Consider the following 25,185-nt stretch of genomic DNA (forward strand, 5'->3'; position numbering starts at 1 on the left):
CTGATTGCAACTCTGCCTTTAGGACCGTATTTAATTCATTGGCTGTTGAGGCTGATGTGTAAATCGTTGAATCATCCACATACATAGAAATATATGACTTATTTAGGACAAGAGGCATGTCATTTGTAAATATGGTGTAGAGCAAAGGCCCAAGGCAACTTCCTTGGGGTACTCCACACCTTACCGTTTTAACCTGAGTAACTCCCATTAAAAAAAACTATTTGTTTCCGGTTTGCTAAATAAGTTTGCATCCAAGATAGTGCAGATGAGGAGAAACCGTAACATTCAAGTTTTTTAAGTAAGAATTTGTGATCTATGATGTCGAATGCTGCAGTAAAATCAAGCAAGACAGCTCCAACCATTTTCTTTTTATCTATCTCTTTCAGCCAATCATCCGTCATTTGGGTTAAAGCAGTCGCTGTTGAATGTCCTTGTGAAAATCAGTGGTCAATGTGTTAAAAGAAAAGTAGCATTTAATCTGTTCACTTACTATTCTTTCCATCAGTTTACTTAAAACTGGCAGTCAACTTATGGGACGACTATTAGATCCTGAGAATGGCAATTTCAAATTTTTTGGCAGTGGTATTACTTTGGCAGTTTTCCACTGTTGCGGATACAAACATTCACTAAAGGATTGATTTATAATATGACAGATAGCAGGGGCAATTAAATCAGGGACCAATTTCAGAAGTTTGTGTGTGTGTGTGTGTGTGTGTGTGTGTGTGTGTGTGTGTGTGTGTGTGTGTGTGTGTGTGTGTGTGTGTGTGTGTGTGTGTGTGTGTGTGTGTGTGTGTGTGTATACTGTATGTATGTTATAATAGTATCACTGACAGTAATGCTCTTTTTCCAGTAGGAGAGAAGACCTGGGTGGAAGAGGAGTGTGAGGAAATTGAAACACCACAATGTCCTCCTGGGTAATGCACTGTGTCTGTCTCTGTCCTCCTGGGTAATGTACTGTGTCTGTCTCTGTCCTCCTGGGTAATGTACTGTCTGTCTCTGTCCTCCTGGGTAATGTACTGTGTCTGTCTCTGTCCTCCTGGGTAATGCACTGTGTCTGTCTCTGTCCTCCTGGGTAATGTACTGTGTCTGTCTCTGTCCTCCTGGGTAATGTACTGTGTCTGTCTCTGTCCTCCTGGGTAATGTACTGTGTCTGTCTCTGTCCTCCTGGGTAATGCACTGTGTCTGTCTTTTATTACGGCAACTCTAGTATGGTGATAATAGTATTGTGATGCCTCTGGTGATTCCCACCCCTACTGGGAGGCTATTTGAATATAATGCATTTGTGTCAGCCATCTTTTTCTTGATTTGAGGCCATTGTTCTGCGTAGGCTGCTGTTACCGAAAGTGTTACTGTATTCTGCAATGAGAGAGAAAAACTAGTATTTTCAGACACAAATGTGAGGGAAGGGGCTATTATTTAGTCATGTTAGCTTTAGTCATGTGTGCGAGGAAAATCATGAATAACCTAAAACACATGGCTCACATTGGTCACTGTCTACGTGGAAACCCACAGTGCAAAGGTCACTGTACATGGAAACCTACAGGAGCTAATAGTACTGTGTATTAGTCAGATGTAGGTGTGTGTGGGCATGTGTGTGTGTGTGTGTGTGTGTGTGTGTGTCTCTGTGTATCTAAGGGTAAGGGTGTAACTCAGTAGACTATGGAAAATAACTAAATAAGCTTCTCTGGAAGCTATTTTGGGTTGTCGGTCTAAGATCTTTGAAATACTGAATGTTGTCTGTTTTTTATTTCATCACTATTATCTTAATGACTAGCGTCGCTGTTTCTCTCGTTTCTTTATGCGGTTTCTCTGGGCTGTTTTGAAGGTTTTCCTTTATTTTCATGTGTGGCTTTGCCTTTAATGGCAAAGTAGAACGTTTTCCAATACTGTGTTTCACACATCGTGTTGATTAAAACTAAAGAGGAACTTATGTAAGATTATGTATCATCATCACATCAAATGTAACTCCTGTTACTAATCACAGATGGTGTAACCTTTAACGGTTTTGTCTGAAAAAGGAATAGAAAACACCTCTATTTCAAGAAAGGGGAATTCCAATTTGGGCCACAGTTGTCTTCCTGCCCCGTTTCACGCGTCCGTGTGGGCGGCGCTTTGCCTTTCGCTCCAAAGAAAGACGAGCTCGGCGAGCGATTTGATCTTGTATTAAGCCTCATCATTATGTATGATCTGCTGTGATCTAGTTCAGACGAATTTGCTTAGACGAGATTGTTTAAGATAATCTTCCTTGTTTAGAGAAAACGTCTTAAAACCACTTACGTTAATCTGAAACAAGTGCAATTCTTGAAACAAGCTAAATAATCTGCCAGTGCAGAAAGCAAATGTATCCCAACAAGATCACGACATATCTAGAAATAAGCACAATGAGGCTTATTACAAGACAAAAATCGTGTCTTACATTTTTTTGCAGTGTTATTTCATCGCATGTTCCCCTGTCAAAGGGCTGCTTTGTGCTCTGCAGCACACAGACTTACTGTACTACACCACTGTGCCTGGCCCCTGTCAACACAGAGACCTACTGTAGAGATGGACAGACTTACTGTACTACACCACTGTGCCCTGTCAACACAGAGACCTACTGTAGAGAGGGACAGACTTACTGTACTACACCACTGTGCCCTGTCAACACAGAGACCTAGAGATGGACAGTCCCCCTCAGCGTACGGACCGCCCAGACCGTGCAGGCTTTTAAATCACTCTTGAAAACCTACCTGTTGTCCTTGGCCTTCCCCCCTACTTAATCACCACTAGACCCCTGGCCCTTCTATCCTCTTTGTTTTACTGTGTCCTACCAGTTTTTATAGCTTTCATTGCTTTATTATGTTTTTAATCTTATATCTTGCACCATATTGTTTTGTTTTTGTTGCTTTCATTGCTTTACTATGTTTTTAATCTTATACCTTGCATCACATTATTTTGTTTTTATCAACTTGCTTGTGAAGCACTTTGGTGCCAGCTGCCGCTGCCTGGAAATGTGCTATATAAATAAAACTGACTTGACTTGACTTGACTACACTGTAGCATGTCAACACAGAGACCTAGAGATGGACAAACTCAGGTCTCCCAATGAATGTAATTATTCCACCCCCCCACCCCCCCCCCCCCCCCCCCCCTCCACCATTTATAAAATCTCTGTCTCATTCATTCTCTCTCTGTGTTTTTTTTTTGTCTCGCTAGTTTTTCAAAACCCCCTCTTATCCTGATCTCCATGGATGGATTCAGAGCGGGCTATCTGGAAGCCTACAGCAGCCTCCTCCCGGTCATCAGCAAGTTACGTAAGTTAGAGAACCCTGCCCATTGTTGACTCTCCCCTGTTTACCACTGTTTACCAGACGCCCGTGGGCTTGATTGAATGTGCTATGATTGTGTTTCAGGGACCTGCGGTACGACGACTCCATATATGAGGCCCGCTTATCCCACAAAGACCTTCCCTAACCACTACACCATCGTGACCGTACGTCCCGGCTCCCCTTCCCTTTTCCATCCAGTCAGTCCGTGAGGTCACAGGTTTATTTAGCGTAGGCAATCGGTCATGTTGTTTGTCTGAAACTATCCATGACCTAATCTCTACACAGGACTTCATCTTGGTCCACCTTTCCCCAAATAAACATGTTGTTATTCGAGTCGTTTCCATGAGAGCAGAGAGCAGCTGTTGTGGATCCGGCGGTTCATGTGTGCTTAATTAAAGGCCCAATCCAGAATTATCTTCACCCCAGTATAAATGTGGGGCACATTCACATACATTTGTGAACAATTGGATCCGTAGTATGAGAAGGTATCTATTTGGAACTTTCTTAACCCATTGTAAACAGGAATATTTAATCCTATTTAATCCTTTTTTTTTCTACCAACGTAAACATAAACAGCCCTTTTACAGCCACACAATACAGCAAAAAGCTATTTAAAAACGCATATTCACCTGTTGCCTAGTGTAGTTAGTCCCAGTATCAAGAGCTCAGTTTGGATCCTTTAAGAGACAGGCTGGATGAGGAGTTGCCGGGCAAAACACAAACAACTTACAATTAGCTGCCACACTTCTCTGTCACCACGGGATGGTTTACCCTGCGGCTGCCTCTAATGCAACACAGTGACGTTACACAGAGGAGTTAGGAATGTGCAGTAAGCCTGGTTTTAGCACCTGGAGCTGCCAAAGTACACTCCATCACTCTCTCTCTCTCTCTCTCTCTCTCTCTCTCTCTCTCTCTCTCTCTCTCTCTCTCTCTCTCTCTCTCTCTCTCTCTCTCTCTCTCTCTCTGCTCTCTCTCTATTGCTCTCTCTCGCTCTCTCTCTTTTGCTCTCTCTCACTCTCTCTCTCTTACTCTCACTCTCTCTGTGTCTCTCACTCTCTCTCTCTCTCTCCATCTCTCTCACTCTCGCTCTCTCTCTTGCTCTCTCTGTCTTGCTCTCTCTGTCTCTCTTGCTCTCTCTCTCACTCTCTTGTTCTCTCACTCTCTCTCTGCTCTCTCTGTGTCACATCCCTTAAAATGCGTGTGTGTGTGTGTGTGTGTGTGTGTGTGTGTGTGTGTGTGTGTGTGTGTGTGTGTGTGTGTGTGTGTGTGTGTGTGTGTGTGTGTGTGTGTGTGTGTGTGTGTGTGTGTGTGTGTGTGTGTGTGTGTCTGTGTGCGTTGCCTCCTACAGGGCCTCTATCCTGAGTCTCATGGGATTGTGGACAACAAGATGTACGATGTAACCAGAAACGCCAGCTTCAGCCTCAAAGTACCAGAGAAGTACAACCCGAAATGGTACCAAGGAGAGCCTGTGAGTTACTTTTATAGAGGTACATGTAATGTTTGTAGAGGTACAGTGTCAATGTAAATATTAGTTTTGCAGTAAAGCTCTGTTTGGAGCTGTGAGGTCCAGTATTTGGAGAAACTCAAATCCTAATGACACGCCACTTTGGATTACATTAGGGGGAACTTTGGTCATTGTTTGACACAGCGCATTCCTCTCTTAGGAAGAAGCTGGAAATGGCAATGATTACTTATCTTTTCCCGTGATGCTCCTCTGTGGAACATTAATAAATCTGAGGAACATCATAGCGCATAGATTGAGAGCATCCATGGCCATGTCCAACTTAAAGGGTGAGTTCAGAGTTTTGGACATCTTGCCCTAAAGCTCATTGATGATGTTGTTGAAGAGTAACATCATTTCTCAGTGCAATCCATGCTGTGCTTCATACCGGATACCCTCAGCTCCAGCTAGTTTGCCACATAGACTAAGGTGAAGTAATGGGGCCACTCTTCAGTCTGCATGGAAAACCCTGAAACATTCTCCACATTGCACTCAAAGCAAAGCCAGTTTAGTTAAAGGAACATGTCAACATTTTGAGAAATTAGCTTACCGTCTTCTCCAGAGAGAGACAAGAAGATAGATACCAGTTTCCTCTCTGTGTTCAGTAGAAAGCGTTCTTGGCTGCATGTTAGCATAGCTTAGCACAATGAATGGAAGCGGACATGACCGGTTAGCCTAGGCATTGTCCCAACTAACACCTCTCCCGAAGGCTAACCGGTCATGTCTGCTTCCATTCATTGTGCTCAGCTAGGCTAACGTGCAGCAGGATAGCTTTCTACTGAACACACAGAGAGGAAACTGGTATCTATTTTCTTGTCTCTCTCTGGAGAAGACGATGAGCTAATTTCCCTAAATGTTGGTGTGTTCCTTTAAGTGTGATTTACAGTGGCCCTGTTACTTTTTTACGTTCATTTTCTTTTCGGCAAACTAGCCAGAGCTGTGGGTGTCCAGTATCAACAGCATGGATTGCGCTGAGGAAGGACTTTACCCTTCGACAACATCATCAATGAGTAGGTCTAGGTGTCCAAAACACTGAACTCCTCCTTTAAGACACACAATATCAATCATTGTCTGGAAACAGTAGCTACTGTGCTTTGATCACGCTATCCTGTAAGCTATCATTTGCTTTCGATGAACGGCGGGAGGGACTGGTTTTGTTGACAGCGCTCAACTCTGTGTCTGCGAATCAGAGCTCCCCATAAAGCTCTTCCTGATGTAATTATGGATTGTGCTTGTGCAAAATCACAGTCTGTGAGGGCTGTGGGTTGTGCTTGTTTAGACGCTCTGCGGTTTACCTGTTAAACAGGAGGCCTCATTCTTCAACCATGCGACAGGCAGTGTCTGGGGTTATTCCTCAGAAAGAAGGAAGTAATGGATTATTTCTTGTTACTTCTCTTAATGGTAGCAAAACTAACTTTTATTATTACTCTCTATGGGGAAAGTAATCTGTTCATTACATTACTTTTTTTCTGCGTTACAAGGACATCTGTGACGTCTTCTCTCTCAAAGAGTGGTCTTTTTGGAGGAGAGCGAGACACTCGGCAACTAGCAGTGTCCTCTGCTTTCCTCTGCGGCAATGTGATGGCGAACAGGAAGCATACAAGGAAATACTGTCGGTTAGGGGGATCTTTCTCTTAGGCCCATTATGCTGAGGAAATTATCACAATAGTTAGATATCTCCAAAACTAAACGAGTCACACCAGAAACCATCTGGAGGGATAGATATTACTCCGGGTAAGGGGGGAAATATATATATATATAACTTATATGAACTTCCCCTTTTAACACTAGCACAGCCATGGAGAAAATGCCACTAATTCCCGCCGGGAACGGGTCAGAAGACCCGACAGCCTTTAGAATGGAGATGGGAGGGTCAATGAGGGAGGGAGGGAGGGAGGGAGGGAGGGAGGGAGGGAGGGAGGGAGGGAGGAAGGGAGGGAGGGAGAGGGAGGTATAGAGAGAGGGAAAGAGGGAGAAAGAGAGGGAGAGAGAGAGGGAGGGAGGGAGAGGGAGAGAGGGAGGGAGAGAAAGGGAGGGAGGGAGAGAAAGGGGGGGAGAGAGTGAAAGGGAGGGAGGGTCAAGGAAGGAGGGAGGTGGCCGCTCAGCAGAAATAGCTGGAATAACGTTCTAATTCCATTTTCCTGAAGTCATTTAGAAATTTCAGAAACCGTGCCAGATAAAACGGTTACTTTTAGGAAAAGTCATTGAGTGACAGAGCTGGAGCTCGACCGAGTGACGAGGATACATTTATTGAAAATGCCTAGGGGTCATGTGACCCCTTGTCGGCTGTGCTAGTGTTAAAGAGAAGGCTCTGATTGGTTGATTTTACTCCATAGTGCACACCAAGTAGATTTCTTCAGTCAGCTTGTACAGACAGGAGCTCAACCCCACTGGATTTGTATTAGCTTGTGGCTAGCTAGCCGGGGCTGGTATGAGGAGCTGTGCTGAGAAAGGACCCTGCCCATCAACATCACCGTTGCTAAGTAGGAAATAGGGCTTTGTTCCAAAATCCTGAGCTATCCCTTTAAGGAGAGCTATCCCTGCAGAGAGTGACTCATTTTAGTAGGAACACTCTGTCTTCATGATATTTAGTCAATACAACTGAACACACTGCACTCACTCACATAAGATGATAAATAAAACACAGGGAGGCTGTTTAGCCTCAAATTAATCTTCCATTGAGTTATTGATGTACATGAACCAATGTGATTCAGAGTTCCGTTCGTTCTTGATTGGCCTGTAAGGAGAACAGCCTCTCACATGAATGGATTAAACACTGTACTGCTCTGGTGTGCTATGATGAACGAGCTAGATGTTAGCTGTGTGCAGTTCACGGTGTCTTGATTCGATCATTACATCTCCTCTTTCATTTCCTTTCCTTTCTTTTCCTCTCCTCTTTCCTTTCCTTTCCTTTCTTTTCCTCTCATCTTTCCTTTTCTTTTATCTCTTCTCTCCTCTCCTTGCCTCTTTTCCTCTCCACTCCTCTTCTCTTCTCTTCTCTTCTCTTCTCTTCTCTTCTCTTCTCTTCTCTTCTCTTCTCTTCTCTTCTCTTCTCTTCTCTTCTCTTCTCGTCTCGTCTCGTCTCGTCTCTTCTCTCCTCTCCTCTTCTCTTCTCCCCTCTCCTCTTCCCCTCTTCTCTCCACAGGTCTGGATCACTGCCATGAACAACAACCTGAAGTCAGCCACCTTCTTCTGGCCTGGCTCTGATGTAAACATCCACGGCAGGTTCCCAGATTTTTACAAGCCGTATGATAGGTAAGAGAGTGAATATTATGTAATACTCTTCTTTATTGAAGTCTCTGATTCCACAATAACAGAGTGGATATTATGTGATACTCTTCTTATTGAAATCTCCATATTTTGCTTTCACAGGAGCATCACATTTGAGAAGAGGATTTTTACACTGTTCGAATGGCTACGTTTGCCTCAGGAATCCAGGTATTGGTTGCTCTTCATTATGATTACAATGGTCATGTTCTGACCTAGGGCTGGCCTGAATGCCTTTCTAGAGGCTTCAAACACTCTTGAACACTCACTCTTGTCTGCTCCCGGCTGCCTTTGGGGGGGAAGGACGACGGGATGGGTTAATCCCAGAGACGAATCGCATACATGCATCGCATGCATGCCGATTAATGACCTCTCTCTCTCTCTCTCTTTGCCATTTCCAAATTAATATATGAATGCTCGCTCTTAAAAAGACTGTCTCAAAAATCTTCATTTCATTCATTCATTCATTTCAAAATCTTCATCTTCATCGTCATTTCTGAATTTGCCCAACAAATGTTATTTGCTATTCACAACCAAATGGTGTCAAATGGTAAACAGGGGGAATAAAAAATTAGCTTGAAGGAGGGAAAAGTGAAGTATTTGAATACCCTCAGGAACAAATATTCAAAAGAGTTGAATAGCTCAGCCCTATTCTGATCGCCATTAGAGTATATCCTGTACATCAGGTTCACCTCAGTGTCTGTTTTATTTTTTCATTTTAGGCCCGACTTTTACACTTTGTACCTGGAGGAACCAGACTCATCAGGCCATCGCTATGGACCAACAAGCAGCCAGGTTAGCCTTTCATCTACCCTTTCCCCCCCCCCTTTTTTAAATATTATTGATTATTATTATTTATTTATTCCTCAGTTGAAGTTGCCCTCATTTCCATTGATGACGAGTTACAGATAAAATAAATACAACAGGATTAAAATGCAACAAGATTTTAAAAAGAAAAATAAGGTAGAAATCACCTACAATATCTAAAATCACCTAAAACACAAGATACAAATGAAGATAATAATAAGAAAATCAGCTAAATCAGCTAAGTTAGTTTGAACTATGCAAAGGTTGGAAGAGTATTGATCTTTAAAGTGTTGGCGGGGGGGCGCACTCGTGGCGCACCGCATAGTGCCTCGCACACCTACGTGGCCGTCCAGGGTTCGCCTCCCGCTCCCAGAGATGATTTGTCCTCCCCACATCTTCTCCCGTTCTCCCTCTCCTCTGTCGGTCTTGTATGGCCATAAAAAGGAAGCTGTAAAAATTATTTTTATCTACTTTTTCTCCCCCTTTTTTCTGTATTTTTCTCCCATCCCAATTTTAGTCGTTATGCCAATTCCCTTCCCTCCCTTCCTGGTCGTTGCGCGCATTTGCCCCCCACTTGATGATCTAGGGAGGGTTGATAGATACTATCACATGTCCCCTCCGATACATGTGGAGTCAGCCAGCCACTTCTTTTCACCTGACAGCGAGGACTCTCACTGGGGGAGCGTAACGCATGGGAGGCTCACACTACTTCCCCCAGTTCCCTTCCTCGCTGAACAGGCGCCCCGACCGACCTGTAGGAGTCGCTGTTTACAACGACCAGGCAGGATACACAGTTACACACCCCACCGGCTTCCCACCCGCCAACACTGCCAATTGTGTTAGTATGGACGACCGACCAAGCCGGAGGTACCGCTGACAGCTGGATTCGATACCAGTGTGTCTCTGCGGTGGTAGGCAGGCGCTTAGTCCGCTGCGCTACCCTACCCAGCCGCCCCCGTGTTGACGGATGTTTGATGAGTCGGGAGCATCAACAGAAAAGGCAAGACCTTCCAAGCTCAGAACAAGCTAGACTGGATAATTAAAGCACAAGCCAGTCATTTGAGCGAGTCAGATTTCCAATCGAATTTTTTAGATAAGGTGGTAGCTCACCGATAAGGGCTTTGTATATAAACAAATACTAATGATGATTGTGCTTCTCTGCAAGAGAAGACCAACCAACCTTATCTAAAAGGAGACAATGGTGAGTGAGTGTCCTACCTGTGATGACAAATGTTATGATCGCCTTTCACTGCCACACGACAGCCGGTTAACTCTTTCACTGTGACAATACAGAAGGTTAGCCCTTTACTATCACACAACCGACGGCGATGCTCCATCATTAGCATCATTAGCTCCGCATTTGCTAATGCGGAGCTAATGATGCTAATGATGGAGCATCGCCGTCGGTTGTGTGATAGTAAAGGGCTAACCTTCTGTCGTGTGGCAGTGAAAGGGTTAATAAAACAACAAAGCAGACCAAAACAAAGTCTAAAAGCAGCCTCATGAACTGCATGATGCCCTTCCAGGTGTGTGTCAAACGATGACGTCATAGTCGCGACTGACCCTTGAACTCGATAGATGGGAAAGAAAAAATGGAATTCTGAAAAAGAAATTCCTTAAAGAAACAGTAGAATAAACACAACACTAGAAAGTGGTGCTCAGTAGAGCACAAATCTCCACCAGGCCTGGATGTGTTTCGGTCTCCGTAAAAAATCTCGTTGCCCGATGGGAAAAATATTCGAGATGCAGCAAACATTATTAGGCTGATCAGCCTGGCAGTATGCAAGATTAGCTGTGGATCGATCCACAGTCACGACCACATGTATAATCCCTCGCCTGGCAAGGTCCCGCCGTCAAACAAAACCCATCTGGCTAAGGATTTATCTAGCTAATACCAAATGCATTACCCAGTCTATGCCGTATGTTTTGTCCTCCGTACAAGCACTTGTTGTTCTTGTCCTATGCGCCTCGTCCTGTCTAAGGAAATATAAAGGATTTCAATTACCGTAATTTTCGCACTATAAGCCGCACCTGAATATAAGCCGCAGCAGCTAAATTGAATGATGTGTACATATATAAGCCGCACTGGACTATAAGCCGCAGGTGTTTTAATGTTTAATTACAGTCTTCCCACCAGCATTGAGACACAATACTGTCGGACAAATAACAAGAATTAACTCATTTACAAGTTGTATTAAGTTTAGCAAATAAGGGAACAGATAAATAACATTTCAATGCAGTCAAAAAAGCAATATTTCGATTTTAATATTTTCGGGTTTGGTCACGTCGAGTCACATATAAGCCGCACCGTTATATAAGCCGCAGGGTCGAAAAATGGGGGGAAAAGGCGCGGCTTATAGTCCGAAAATTACGGTAGTCACCGATGGCTTTGTACGTCCCATACTGTGCCGGCAGGTCATAAAGGCCCTGCTGAACGTGGACAGGCTGTTGGGGACACTGATGGACGGCCTCAAACAGAGAAACCTGCACCGCTGTGTTAACATGGTCGTCCTGTCTGACCACGGTGAGACACTTGTTTACACGACTACACATCATCATCGTCTATATATAGTAGTGGGACAGGACAGGGATGAGCAAAATATTTCACAACCTCTGGTTAATAGTTAGCCAGACAGTCTAGTGGGGAGAGGGGGGGGGGGCTTGCAGAGGAAGCATTTCACTGCCATCGTTCATGTACAATGTGTATGGGACAAATAAACGTTGACTTTGACATACAGTGTACTGTAGAAGTGAATGAAAATAGACGGAAGACAAAAAGTGACTCCATTGAGCTTATCGATACAAAGCATGTTCTTTTATTGGATGGATTTGCAAAACATCCACAGCAGATGCTGAGGACGAGTGCAGGATGAGGAGGGAATGGAGCTGACTCAGGTTAGAAGGAGGCAAGGAGAAGGTTCTCACAGTCCAAAACACAAGCTGTCATGAAATCCAGCTGTTAATATCGTTTCCATACACGTGGTTAGCGTTGTCACCGTCGGATATCTCCGCACAGCGTACACACTCCGTACACACAAACAAACTCCATACACGCAAACAAACTCCAGACACGCAGCGGTGCTCAAGCTGTGCCGCTTCGGAGCAGGGTGGAGCAGTGTTGTTTGGCTGCCGCTCCGCGGGTGTTCCTCCGTGGGCGGCGTCTGGAGATCCAGTGTCGACCTCACTGTTTGACTTTGGTTGATTCGCTGCACCTGTCGCGTTCGGACCAGCGAGCGCCAGAGAGAACGGGCTGAATGAACGACAAGGATCGAGTGTGAACAGCTGTGATCCGCAAGCCGCCGTGAGCGCTGGACGTTCGGCTACTGTAGCTCAGTGGCGTGGAGGATTATTCCGAGAGGAAATAACAGCACTCCAAAGTGGACATCTGTGGAGCACATGTTTAGTCTTATAATCAGGCCACGTGGGAGGAATCAGTGCAATGGAAATAGATGTGGCTCGGGGGGGCGACGACGCTCGGCTGTCCTTGTAATAAGCTGCGCGTCATCGCAGCTGTAATTTCTAAGACGGGTTTTTTTAATCTAGACATTGGCATGTCGTTACTCAAAGAATAATCATTACGGCGGGTGTTCACACCCCCGCGCACTACTGTCAACGTCTGCAGTGGAGGTCAAGGTTTAACTCCCGTCAGCCGGGCTATTCAGCGTTAAGAGTAGAACCAGGCATGAGTCCCATCTTCTGTCGCACAAGCCTTTCATTTGATGCATTCCTTCCTTTTCTACGATCTGAAGCATGACGTTCAGGTGATATACGGCACATTCCCTTATTGACTCCCGTTGTATCCGATTGTCTTCCCCTGATCTTCATACCGCGACTGCAGTATGCAACTAAGCTTTTTTCCCTTTATGTCTTGCTAATAATATACAGGCATGGAGGAGGCCTCTTGTGAGAAGGCAACATATGTATCCACCTATCAGGATAATATTGATGACTTCACAGTGATCCAAGGCCCAGCTGCTCGCATCAGGCCCAAACGGCTGCCAGAAGACTTCTATTCATGTGAGTTCTAGTAGATATATGTCCTCCCAGTGTCCCTCCTTCCCGCCATTATGACATTGCTCAGCGTCAGTCGAAGTAGGCCTCTTTGTCCTTGATCTAATCGAAGAAACATACAAGTCCATTTTTTCGAAAATGTTTGAACTGTCTATGTAGCTACTGTAATAGCGGTAGAACGTGCAGTCAGTCCGTCTTTATGATGCTTGAATGTGATCCATCATCACGTGAAAGCACACAACCTCTACTGTCTTCAACAGCAACGCTGGAACTTACAGTCTTTAGGTAATGATATTTGAAAACGTCGCACATCTGAACAAACAAGCGACACTCGTATTTGGCTAACGTTCCCCCTGTGTTTTGTTTCCCTCCCTCCCTCCTAGTTGACTATGAGGGACTAGTGAGGAACCTGTCGGTATGTGAAGTATTACACGCTCAGAAAACTTTTGTATTCATAGGAGGACTGAAGAATTATCCGCTTGCTTGACTTCATGTCAAACGAGGCTTTTCTCCCCCTGCCCTCTGTTGATTTTCCCTCTCTCTCTCTGTTTGTGTTCTGAAGTGCAGGACGCCTGATCAGCCGATGAGGCCTTACCTCAAAGAGAATCTCCCCAAACGTATGCACTTCGCTAACAATGTGCGCATAGAGAGAGGCCACCTATACATGAAGCCTGGCTGGCAGGCAGCACTGTAAGTGACAACAGAGGCCTTGCACGGAATGGTTGTGTAGTTCTCTTTCTTCCAGCATGGCTGCCTGTAACCATTGGTAACCACTGTCAAAAGAATATGTCTAATTTCTGTGCAGTGTAAAACACTTGAAAAGCATGTTTACTTGTTTACAAGACACCAAATGATTATGTTTTTGTTGATATATTTCTCATTATATTATCAACACAGCATGTTGATTTGCAACCGTTGTCTCTTCCATTATCAAAATTATTGTTGCTATGTTACAGGCAGACATGTTGTTACATAAACATTCCCTTTATTCCATTTATTTACATCTATTCTGTCTTAGTTGGTATCCCACTAAATTAATGTCTAATTCCCTGTCTCAGTAGTTTACTAACTTAATGTCACCACCTTTATCATCTCATATCACCAACTAACTTAGCCGTCAGAGTTGTACCCCTCCTGCTGACTTGTTGTACAGAACTTGCAAGTCGCTTTGGATCAAGGCTGTCAACTTAAATGACTAAATGTAAATGTAAACTACAGTATGTCAGAAATAATTCTCAGCAATTGAGACATGCAGTATGAAGAGGACTTGACGGAGAAGTTGGTAGAATGTGGTTTTAAGGGTATTTTAAGGGTCATTCCTGGTCCACTTTTGTCAGAAGAACATACACATCTTGTTTGTGTTGTTATGCTGTATATAGCAGTCACTGGTAATTGTATGTGCTGTACACATTGTTGTCACATTATCTCTCTCTCTCTCTCTCTCACTCGATCTCTCTCTCGTATCTGTTCCTCAGCCAACGAAAGGAAATCAAGTACTGCAGTGGAGGATTCCACGGCTCAGATAACCTCTTCAAGAATATGCGGGTAAGAGGGAGAAGGAGCTCACTGGACCTGTCTTGTATAAGTAATATATTTACATTTCATATCAGCAAAAGTCCAAAACAAACACACCACGACCGGGAGTCAGACTAACAATGACTGTGGTTGCGGGCGAGTGCTCTCACCACTAGACTAAACCATCCACCCACCCTGATACAAACACAACAGTACTATGACGATGGTTCGTTTGAACATTTAACGGTTATGGTTACGATATAAAGTTAGGGTTAAGGTTAGGGTTAGGGTTTGAAGTAATGGTTAGTTTAATGTAACAGTGTGGTTAAGAATAGAATAGAAAACTTTATTGCCATTTCAACACATGGTTGATTGGGATTTGTCTTGGTGCCAGCACATACAGTACATACATTATAAAAACATACAATATAAAAACACAAGAATACATGCAATACAATCCCCAGAATAAAAGTTTTACACAAACAATTAAAAAGAAAAAATGCTACAGTACCTAAAATAAATAGCTCAGTGTTCCAGTTTAAAGTGCATATTGCCTTGAAGTGCCTGTCGGCTGGTGCTAGCCCTTGTCGTGCAAAGTGCCTGTACATTTGTACTTGAGTTCAGGTGACGGACAGCCTCGGGATATGTACTGTTTTTAAAACGGGATGTCCTGCACCTGAGACTTTGGAGTCTTCTGCCAAAGGGAAGGGCGAGGCTATCGGAGAAGTGTGTCTTGGTAGTCTTTTGAGATAAAGGCACTCGCCGATGCAAGTGCCCCGGGTTTGTTCCCCAGCAGGGGAGTTCAAACGTTTTCTGGAAACGTAAACATTTTCATTTGTTTTTTAATATGTACTTGTTTTTAATACGTACACATTGTAAATATGTACCTTTTTCCTGTGGTTGATTAGTACTTTATTTACATATTTTAAGTGAGATCGGGCTGCCTGTAGTTATGTAATGTACATTTGGGCTTTGTATCTGTACAAGCGCCTTTTGAAATGATGGGGATGTTTCAAGATCTCCTAATCTAAAGATTGGTAATTGGATTGACATGTAAATTCATTGTTAAAGGCGTTTTAATGTTTACATTTGGATTTGAGCTTGTATCAGTAAAAAGGTGTAAGTTAAAGGTGTCCTTTGAGATGATGGATTTCTTTTCAAGATCTCATTATCTAAAGATCTGTGTTTGGTTTGACATGGACATTGACATTGTTACAAACAGCAGTAGAGGTTGTGTACCTTTGAGCAAGTGTCACATGTACATTCCAAATGTCATAGTGACAGCTATAACATTATAAAAAAGACCCAAGTTTACATCCCGTTGCAGTGTTTGTTAAATGTCAATAACTGACAGGAAATACATTTGGGTCCAAACTGTGGTTCTTCGTCTGAAGGCTTCGGTTGAGGGCACTGTTAATTTCGTCAGGTAGAGAGGATGGGTGGGGCTCGTCTCAAGGTGGAAGTGCAGTGTCCCTTGGGAACTGTCTGCGTTTGAGTGTGTTTACACACAGCACACGTCTGGGCAATCTGACGAGCGAGGCATGTTAGTTTCATCTTCAGAATAAACTACAAAAACGTCAAAACCCGGACAGTCGGGCGGTCAGGTGGCGTAACGGAGATTGCGTTCGTCGCCAAACCCCCGGAGCGGCTAGATTCGCCTGTTCGAATCCAGCTCACAGCTCCGGGGTTGTCACCAGCTTGGCTGGCCGTTCACACTAATACAATTGGCAGTAGAGGGTGGGAGAAGCTGGCGGGGTGGGTCCGGGTCGTTGTAAACAGCGACTCCTACAGTTCGGTCGGGGCGCCTGCTAAGCGCGGATAGGACTTGAGTGGGATAGTGTGATCCTTCCACACGCTACGCCCTCTCAATGAGAATCCGCGCTGCCGGGTGAAAAGAAGCGGTTGATTGGCTGGACGTGTGTCGGAGGAAGCACGTGGTAGCCTCCACTCTCCCAGACCGACTGTGGGGGGTAAGTGCGCAGCGACCGGATTGGGAATTGGCATAACGACTAACATTGGGATGGGAGAAAATCGGAGGAAAATGGAGGGGGGAAAAGACCAATAATAAAAAAAAAAAAAACTGGACAGTCAGTACGACAATTAAAAAGGACCGTTGTCACGAACGTTTTAACAGTGGTGCATTCCCCCAATCCACAGAGCCCGGGTTGAATAGGGACAGGCATTCATTCCTTCATCCAGCTGACACCGTGGCTGAACGGAGAAAGAGAGAGAGAGAGAGAGAGAGAGAGAGAGAGAGAGAGAGAGAGAGAGAGAGAGAGAGAGAGAGAGAGAGAGAGAGAGAGAGAGAACCAATGTTTATCCCAAAGTAAACCTCCTCACATACCATACCATCACCGACACCTACACATTTGTCTGCTGTGGACTGGTGCCGTTGTTTCCCTCTGAGACGTGTTTACAAGATATGTCTGCCTGCCACCTCCGTGTTAGTCTTTATGATACGTCTGTGTAAGTGTCCGGAGATGGTTTCCCCCAGGAATTTGAGTTGGTATGATTATAATTATAATGAAAGAAAGTTACTCAGTTCTCTAAAAAAAAATATTAATAACAGGAGACATGAGCAGAAATGAAGTCTGTGCTGCAAATATCTGCACAGAGCAGATGGAGAAAAACCCCATGTGTGCTTGAGGTAAACAGACCCACATCACCTACACATCTTTACTGCACGCAAAGTAACTGTACACTGTTACTTTTGCCGTTTGAACCCACCTTTAGCTGTTTGAACCCAACTGAACCCACCTTTAGCGATTTGAATTCACCTTTAGCTGTTTGAACCCACCTTATTATCTAAATTCTGTCGAAAAGAAAACAGAACGTTTTTTGCGTCCCCACTCAAATATTTACACATTGGCTGTTCGTGACCAATGGGACCACTCTACTTTGACAGCAGGCCAAAAATGCTATATAGAGCAATAGAGACTGTGTGTGTGTGTGTGTGTGTGTGTGTGTGTGTGTATGTGTGTGTGTGTGTGTGTGTGTGTGTGTGTGTGTGTGTGTGTGTGTGTGTGTGTGTGTGTGTGTGTGTGTGTGTGTGTGTGTGTGTGTGTGTGTGTGTGTGTGTGTGTGTGTGTGTGTGTGTTACTGTGTGTTACTGTAAACACAGGTTTTCTAAGTCATTATGTTCTCGTTGACGGTTCATTATAATATACGCCCCTTCGTCTTGTCTGGTCTGTGTAAGGCGGTCTCAGAGTGAGTATAAAACTAATCTGTTTTTCTCTTCTTTTTCCCCAGACCATTTTCATGGGCTACGGCCCTGGGATTAAACACAAGACTCTCGTCCCTCCTTTTGAGAACATAGAAGTTTACAACCTCTTGTGCGGTGAGCCCGTCTGTCATTACTCACTCACTACTCATTACTCTGTGCTATATGTTGTAACTGTAGTTCAAAAACGAGTACTTCAATCAAAAAGGAATTTCCTGGAACTGCAGTTGCCTCTGCGTACATTATATTGGATGGGCTTCCGACGTTTTCGTCCACATGGATCAATCATTGCAATTAGTCTCAGATTAGACGGTATGTTTTATTGGCGAGTCGCCTGTCAATGGTAATGGAAACTCTATTACTCTACAGTGCTGCCAAAGAAGTCTTTTGGCCTGTTTGCTGAGGGCCATATTTTATTTTTGCCAAACACCAGTTCAGCTTGTCATTTGGTCACAATGTGGTGAAACACTTGCTAATGATGCACCTGGTGAAAATAGACCACTGACCTAATTTAGATTGTATCTTCTCTCTCTCTCTCTCTCTCTCTCTCTCTCTCTCTCTCTCTCTCTCTCTCTCTCTCTCTCTCTCTCTCTCTCTCTCTCTCTCTCTCTCTCTCTCTCTCTCTATCTCTCTCTCTCTCTCTCTCTCTCTCTCTCTCTCGGTATGTCTGTTTCTCTGTCTCTCTCTCTGTCTGTGTGTATGTGTGTTAGATCTACTTAATATTCCTCCTTCTCCAAACAACGGGACCCATGGTAGTCTGAACAGCGTCCTGAAGAACCCCGTCCACATGCCGGTCCACCCAGCACAGTTGTCCCACGACACCCCCTGCGAGGCCAGAGTCTCTGCTGACGACCTGGGCTGCAACTGCAGCTCCCGCAGCAAGGCAGCAGTATGTCCGACAGTGTTATTCAGGCTCTATTAGGGCTGACCTTGATTGATTGATTGATTGATTGATTGATTGATTGATTGATTGATTGATTGATTGATTGATTGATTGATTGAAAACTTTATTAACAGATTGCAGAATGGGTACAATACAGTACGGCTCAATACACACAATTGTTAAGGGGAGGCAGACCAGAGAAAGACTTTCGTCTTGTTTACATCAGGGTCCCCCATTTTCAATTCATAATGATAATGATAATACAAATGACTAATTGATCGAAAGGAGCCGTAGTCGACTAACAACCTCTTAGTCGAGTTTTTTTTTATATTTTTTGTATCATTCTTTCCAAAAGCAAAGAGGGCTAGAAGCGTGGCTGACGCTAATGGCGCTCATACCAGCGAGGCTAACTGCCTAAGAAAACGGGCACAGAGGCACTGAAAGAGGATTTCACCCGTCTAATGAACACACTAGAGAAGACAAATATCATGATGTATCCATCAGTGGACCAATTGCAGCTTTCGCAGAGGACAAGAAGCCTTCAGTCGACTCCTTTAGACATTAAGCACCCCCACAGCCCAAATGGAATGATCCACCCAAAAATATATGTATAATTCATTATATATATTTTTTGCATTCGTGGGGGGGTAGTTGGTAAATTTTGGCCAATCAAAGTCGACTATACAAATCCTCTGTACATATTATACTACAATTCTGTACATACTGTCATGATGGACCTACAAAAGGCCTTCGATACTGTCAATCACACCATTCTGATTGACAAGCTAAAAGCAATAGGTTTTGATAGTTTATCAGTGAGCTGGATACAATCCTACCTGGAGGGGAGAGAACAGATGGTGGAGGTAAACGGTACCCTATCCCCCCCCCTCACAGTGAGCTGTGGTGTTCCACAAGGAAGCATACTAGGACCTCTACTATTCATAATTTATGCAAATGACATGTCGTCAGCTTGTGACTGCAACTTGTTCCTGTTTGCGGACGACTCAGCCCTGCTGGTCTCTGACAAGAACAAGTTACAGGTTGAAAAAGCCCTCAGCTCGGAACTAGGCAAAATCTGCATATGGCTCGCCGACAACAAACTATCATTACACATGGGCAAAACAGAGTCCTCTTCGGTTCAAATAACAAACTCAGCAAGACCGACGGCTTCTCGGTTACAGTGGGTGACAATATTGTCACAAGGAAAGATGAAATTACCTACCTAGGTTCCATCCTAGAGGCTAATCTTTCCTGTGACAAAATGGCATCCAATGTAATAAAAAAAAGTCAACCAACAAACTCGATTCTTGTACCGGATCTCCTCTCTGGTAAACAAGAATACCCTGAAGACTCTGGCAGGAGCACTCATTCAGGGGTACTACGACTATGCTTGCACCTCATGGTACCAAAGCACCTCAAAGGCACTAAAAAACAAATGACAAACATCTCAAAACAAGCTAGTCAGACTACTGCTTGACCTGACTCCTAGAACCCACCTCACCCCGGCCCACTTTGACAACCTAGGATGGCTTAGAGTAGACGACAGAGTACAGCAACTTGCAATGGGCCTGGTCTACAAGATACACTACGCGACCAAGGTACCCATGTACATGTCAAAATACTTCCCAAAGGTCAGTGAATACCACGATCACAACACCAGAGGGAGCTCCACAAATCATGTTAAACCCAGATTCGGCTCAAACAAGGGACTAAACACGTTTCGCAATTATGCCACATCAATGTGGAACGCCCTACCCAAAGCTGTAAAGGAATGTGAATCACTACCCACCTTCAAAAACACTCTCAAAGAACACCTACGGGAGACTGCAATTCGAAACTGGCCCCTACAAATGTCTTAACCCAGTTGTACAGTAAATTACCAAGTATGGCTTTGTCAGTATTCCAATGTACAGTGTACAGTGTCCCCCCCCCCTACCCCACCCCCCCCCCCCCCCTCCAATGTACAGCCCCCACCCACCAACCCCACCCCACCCACCCAACCTCCTCCAATGTACAGTTTCTACGTCAAATGTATATACACTCTTTTTCTGGACACTTTTTGTATCACAAACAGTACTGTATTTGCAAATCTGATATGTCATAAATGTATAGATGTAGCAGTACTGTCTATCTGTATGTCATGTATGTCATATATGTTATGATTAATTGAAAATGGGGGACCCTGATGTAAACAAGACGAAAGTCTTTCTCTGGTCTGCATCCCTTTAACAATTGTATGTATTGAGCTGTACTGTACTGTACCCATTCTGCAATCTGTTAATAAACTTTTCAATCAATCAATCAATCAATCAATCAATCATACATCTGATTACTACACTCAGTAGTACTAATTTGTATATTTTGTACCCAGTTTAATCACCTGTAGTGAACATTATATATTGCTGTTGCACTTTACTGCTACATTTGCACTCTGGTTGGATGCCAAACTTCTTTTCGTTGTACTGTACTTGTGCTGTAATGACAATAGATTGTAATCTAATCGAATCTAATCGAACCACTAGGGACAGAGTGTCTAACTGTGAGTGAGTGAGTAACGGACAGACCCAATCTAAGAGGCGTTTCACATCTAAAGAAATATCCAATCTCTTTTTCAGGAAGATACTATGAACAGACAACTCATGAATGTTAATTCTAGTAAGTACCATCTGATTTTGCCATCCAACTGTGGTGACATTTCATGGAATGTTTATCGTAACAAGTGTGCTCTCCGTTAAATTATTCACTGATACTGTAGATGAGAACTATTTTATTGCACTGCACTATTGCACTATTTTACTCTGTCTATTCTATTTTACTCTTTTATTACTGTCTATTTTTAAATAGCCACAGAATCAAACCGTAAACAAAGAGGCCTATTAAGATGTTAGATCCTGATGTGAAAAACGATGTGATTTAATGCTCTATGCCTTACCTTGACCTTGTCTATTTTGCTGCTATCTATTTTATGCTCGTTTTGATACTTATTTTATGTCTGCACTTCATGCATTGCTCTTGATCTGCCAATTGTGTGCACATTTTATGGCTGTCTTTTGAGCTGCAATTATTGTATGAAAGTGCTATACAAATAAAGTGTATTATTATTATTCACGTCTTCTCCTTCTGTAGGTTCCAAAGCCGACCTCCGCCGCCTCCACCTTCCCTACGGAGCCCCCCGGGTCCTCCAGGAGAACGCGGACCACTGTGTGCTGCACAACTCCGACTACCTGGCCGGTTACAGCAGGGACCTTCTCATGCCTCTATGGGTGGCGTACACCATCCAACCCATGGTGAGTCTGCCGGTTGGTGCTTTCATGTCTAAACATAGCCCTGTTCAACCAAGTTATCTTGGTTGTGTAGATCTACTGTGGTTGGGGTTTGGCCGTGGGCATGAAAGAGGTCGTAAAAGCAGCAATACGCGAGGCGCTGTGCCGCGCTGAAGCCGGGCCACTGAGGCCGCTTAGTTGTGGATCTTCTGAGCGCGTGTGTGTTGGCTTTCACTCCCCTCGTCTCACTCATTATGTGGCCGAGCTTCGTCATAAATCTAGAACACTTGGTTTTTTTTTCTTTTACAGCAAACACACAAATGACCCTTCAGTTAGCGCTTTAGTAGTCGTGTGTTTTATTGATCAAAACAAACACACAAATGACCCTTCAGTTAGCGCTTTAGTAGTCTGCGTGTTTTATTGATCAAAACAAACACACAAATGACCCTTCAGTTAGCGTTTTAGTAGTCGGTGTGTTTTATTGATCAAAACAAACATACAGGGCGGTCAGGTGGCGTAGCGGAGATTGCGCTCGTCACCAACGCAGGAGATGCTGGGTTCGAGCCCAGCTCTCGGCGTTGCTACCAGCTTGGCTGGTCGTTCATACTAATACAATTGGCAGTATTAGGGGGTGGGAAGCTGGTGGGTGGGAATCTGGCGTTGTGGACAGCGACGCCTACAGGTCAGGTCTCGGCGCTTGCTCAGCGGGGGCAGGACTTGGTGGAGATAGCGTGCCCTCCCACGCGTTACACTTCACCAAATGAGAGTCCTCGCTGCCAAGTGAAAAGACGTCACTGGCTGTCGCCGCACGTATCGGAGGAAGCGTGCGATCGACTCGGGATGCCCTTGTACCGACTCGTAGGAGAACATGCGAACAACAACCAGGTACGACTAAATTGGGATGGGGAGAAAAACAGAGAGAAAAAAAAACATACAAATTACCCTTCAGTTAGCGCTTTAGTAGTCGGCATGTTTTATTGATCGGAAATGGAAATTGTTGAAATGCAAAGAATTGTGGGATAGAAATGATCATGTAGGAATCATGCTACGTTCTTCAAATGCCATCTCCCTTTTTAGTATTCGTACAAGTGTCTTTCGCATTTTGTATTGGCAACACGTTCCCATTAGAAAAACTACAATGGGTACGGAATGACCGCGTCAGATAAAGTAAAGGACTTAAAGGAACACGCCAACATTTTGGGAAATTAGCTTGCCGTATTCTCCAGAGAGAGACGAGAAGATAGATACCAGTTTTCTCTCTGTGCGTTCAGTAAAAAGCTATCTGGCGGCATGTTAGCCTAGCTTAGCACAATGAATGGAAGCGGACATGACCGGTTAGCCTAGGCAGTCACTGCAGTAGTAGGCTGGTGCTTTCACCACTACACTACCCACACACATCCGTGATATTGTTATGGTTAGGTTAGTTTTAAGTTTTTCTTAATGGTTATGGTTAGGGCTACGGTTAGTTTTAAGGTTTGCTTAATGGTTATCATTACTTTAAGGTAAAAGTGTGGTTAGGGTCAGGCTGTCAGAAAAGTGTGAGGTGATGTCCAGATAAAAGCACTACCAGCGTAGCGTCCCGGGTTCGATCCCCGGCAGGCAAACGTATACGTTTTCTGAAAATGTTAACATTTACATTGTTTGAATGTGTAATATATAATTATTATATACTTATATAATATAGAATTATTTGTAATACATACACATTGTACATTGTGGATACAATACGTGCATTGTACTTTAGTTACATATTTTAAAGCGAGAATAGGCTGCGTGTTTGCATTCTACTGAATGCATACTGAAAATTGCATACCAATACAGTACGAAAAACATAGTCAAATTAAATCGGACATAACAATTTTATCCTAAGATTTATGGCATTGTCCTCAGTGCTCCCTGTGTAAAGAAAGATGAAAGATGTGCAGGAGGTTTTCCATAACTCAGATTAGACTGTCATTGGATCTCTTTAGTCTTGATAGCTGTATTCCTTTTTGCTTCTATATCATTGCCTAAATTGGATTTTGAATTATTCTTATTATAGTAAACCACAACCCAAAATCGGTATCCACCGACCAACTCAAATCAACAGGCAAGCCTATAGTCAAGCCAAGTGATCTTACACAACACCCAGAAGTACTGGTCTCGAGTCAAGAGACTGGCTCAGTCCACCCGGCACTGACAACTCTGTTTGATCCCTCTCTCTCTGCCAGACCAATGTTCAACCCCTGAGCCTGGAGCCGGAGGCCTGTGTGCGTGCAGATGTGCGCGTCCCGGCGGTGGCGAGCCAGATGTGTCTCCGGTACAGAGGCGACCCGTCTCTGTCCTATGGCCTCCTGCATCCTCCCAGTGAGTGATTTCGGGAGGCGACGCCCCTGAAACCCACGCCGCTGTGGAATTAGAGATTACATGTTGTTATGCCACGTCGCTTCACGTTATTCAGTGCAGATGTCTGGACCCACAACACGCAGGGCTGTGTGGGCGACTGTTAAGATTGTGGTGGAAAGTAGTCGAAGCTGAATAACTTACTCAGTCAGAAGAGACCTGGTTAATACAGTTTATTAACGCAGTCAAAGTATCAATACAAAAATAGTCAGAGTATGGCTGGATGACTCTCAACCCCCCCCTACCCAACCCCTACCCAACCCCCCCCCCCCACACCTCCAATGTACAGCCCCCCAGCCACCCACCCAACCCCACCCCACCTACCCAACCTCCTCCAATGTACAGTTTCTACGTCAAATGTATATACACTCTTTTTCTGGACACTTTTTGTATCACAAACAGTACTGTATTTGCAAATCTGGTATGTCATAAATGTATAGATGTAGCAGTACTGTCTATCTGTATGTTGTGTGTGTCATATATGTTATGATGAATTGAAAATGGGGGACCCTGATGTAAACAAGACGAAAGTCTTTCTCTGGTCTGCATCCCCTTAAAGGGGAACTATTTTACTATTTCTTTCACTATTTGGGCACTTTTACACAATTCCTGTGAGTCTATGGAACACCTCTGTAATATATATATATATTTTTATTCATTGTTTTGTATTTCTAATCAAGTCCTCAAAAAACAGCATTTTTCTACCTCAAGATCTCGAGCTGTTTTGAGCCTGGGCAGCAGAACTGTGTGCAGCTCATCTTGTACCTCAACATTAACATGCAGCAGTGTCTTTCTGACATCACAAATCATCACATTTTCAAATGACTCAGTTCAGTGAGGGTGAATATTGTGAGAGGAGAATTGGAAGAATGCGCCAATATGAGAATTTTGAGACATAGATCATATTAATATAAGTTCACATAGCTAGGAAACAATGCTAAACACTCAAAAAGGCCATTTATAAGATAGTTCCCCTTTAACAATTGTATGTATTGAGCTGTACTGTACTGTACCCATTCTGCAATCTG

At 43.9% G+C, this 25,185-nt stretch overlaps 1 protein-coding gene across 1 annotated transcript in view; it reads left to right on the forward strand.

Annotated features, from left to right (window-relative positions):
* The window catches only part of enpp1 (ectonucleotide pyrophosphatase/phosphodiesterase 1), a 55,417-nt gene that overhangs the window by 16,807 nt on the left and 13,425 nt on the right, over positions 1 to 25,185 (forward strand). Inside the window, exons 4-20 of the mRNA XM_084314874.1 lie at positions 851 to 914; positions 3,196 to 3,293; positions 3,393 to 3,472; positions 4,657 to 4,776; positions 7,955 to 8,064; positions 8,182 to 8,247; positions 8,799 to 8,871; positions 11,299 to 11,407; positions 12,769 to 12,900; positions 13,278 to 13,309; positions 13,457 to 13,584; positions 14,370 to 14,439; positions 17,659 to 17,746; positions 18,340 to 18,518; positions 21,128 to 21,167; positions 21,639 to 21,799; positions 23,986 to 24,121. Of these exons, the coding sequence (XP_084171000.1) occupies positions 851 to 914; positions 3,196 to 3,293; positions 3,393 to 3,472; positions 4,657 to 4,776; positions 7,955 to 8,064; positions 8,182 to 8,247; positions 8,799 to 8,871; positions 11,299 to 11,407; positions 12,769 to 12,900; positions 13,278 to 13,309; positions 13,457 to 13,584; positions 14,370 to 14,439; positions 17,659 to 17,746; positions 18,340 to 18,518; positions 21,128 to 21,167; positions 21,639 to 21,799; positions 23,986 to 24,121 (1,686 nt within the window). The remainder of the gene's footprint in view (positions 1 to 850; positions 915 to 3,195; positions 3,294 to 3,392; positions 3,473 to 4,656; positions 4,777 to 7,954; positions 8,065 to 8,181; positions 8,248 to 8,798; positions 8,872 to 11,298; positions 11,408 to 12,768; positions 12,901 to 13,277; positions 13,310 to 13,456; positions 13,585 to 14,369; positions 14,440 to 17,658; positions 17,747 to 18,339; positions 18,519 to 21,127; positions 21,168 to 21,638; positions 21,800 to 23,985; positions 24,122 to 25,185) is intronic.

The sequence above is a fragment of the Notolepis coatsorum genome, assembly GCF_963971535.1.
Source record: "Notolepis coatsorum genome assembly, chromosome: 5".
Classification (NCBI taxonomy): Eukaryota; Metazoa; Chordata; class Actinopteri; order Aulopiformes; family Paralepididae; genus Notolepis; species Notolepis coatsorum.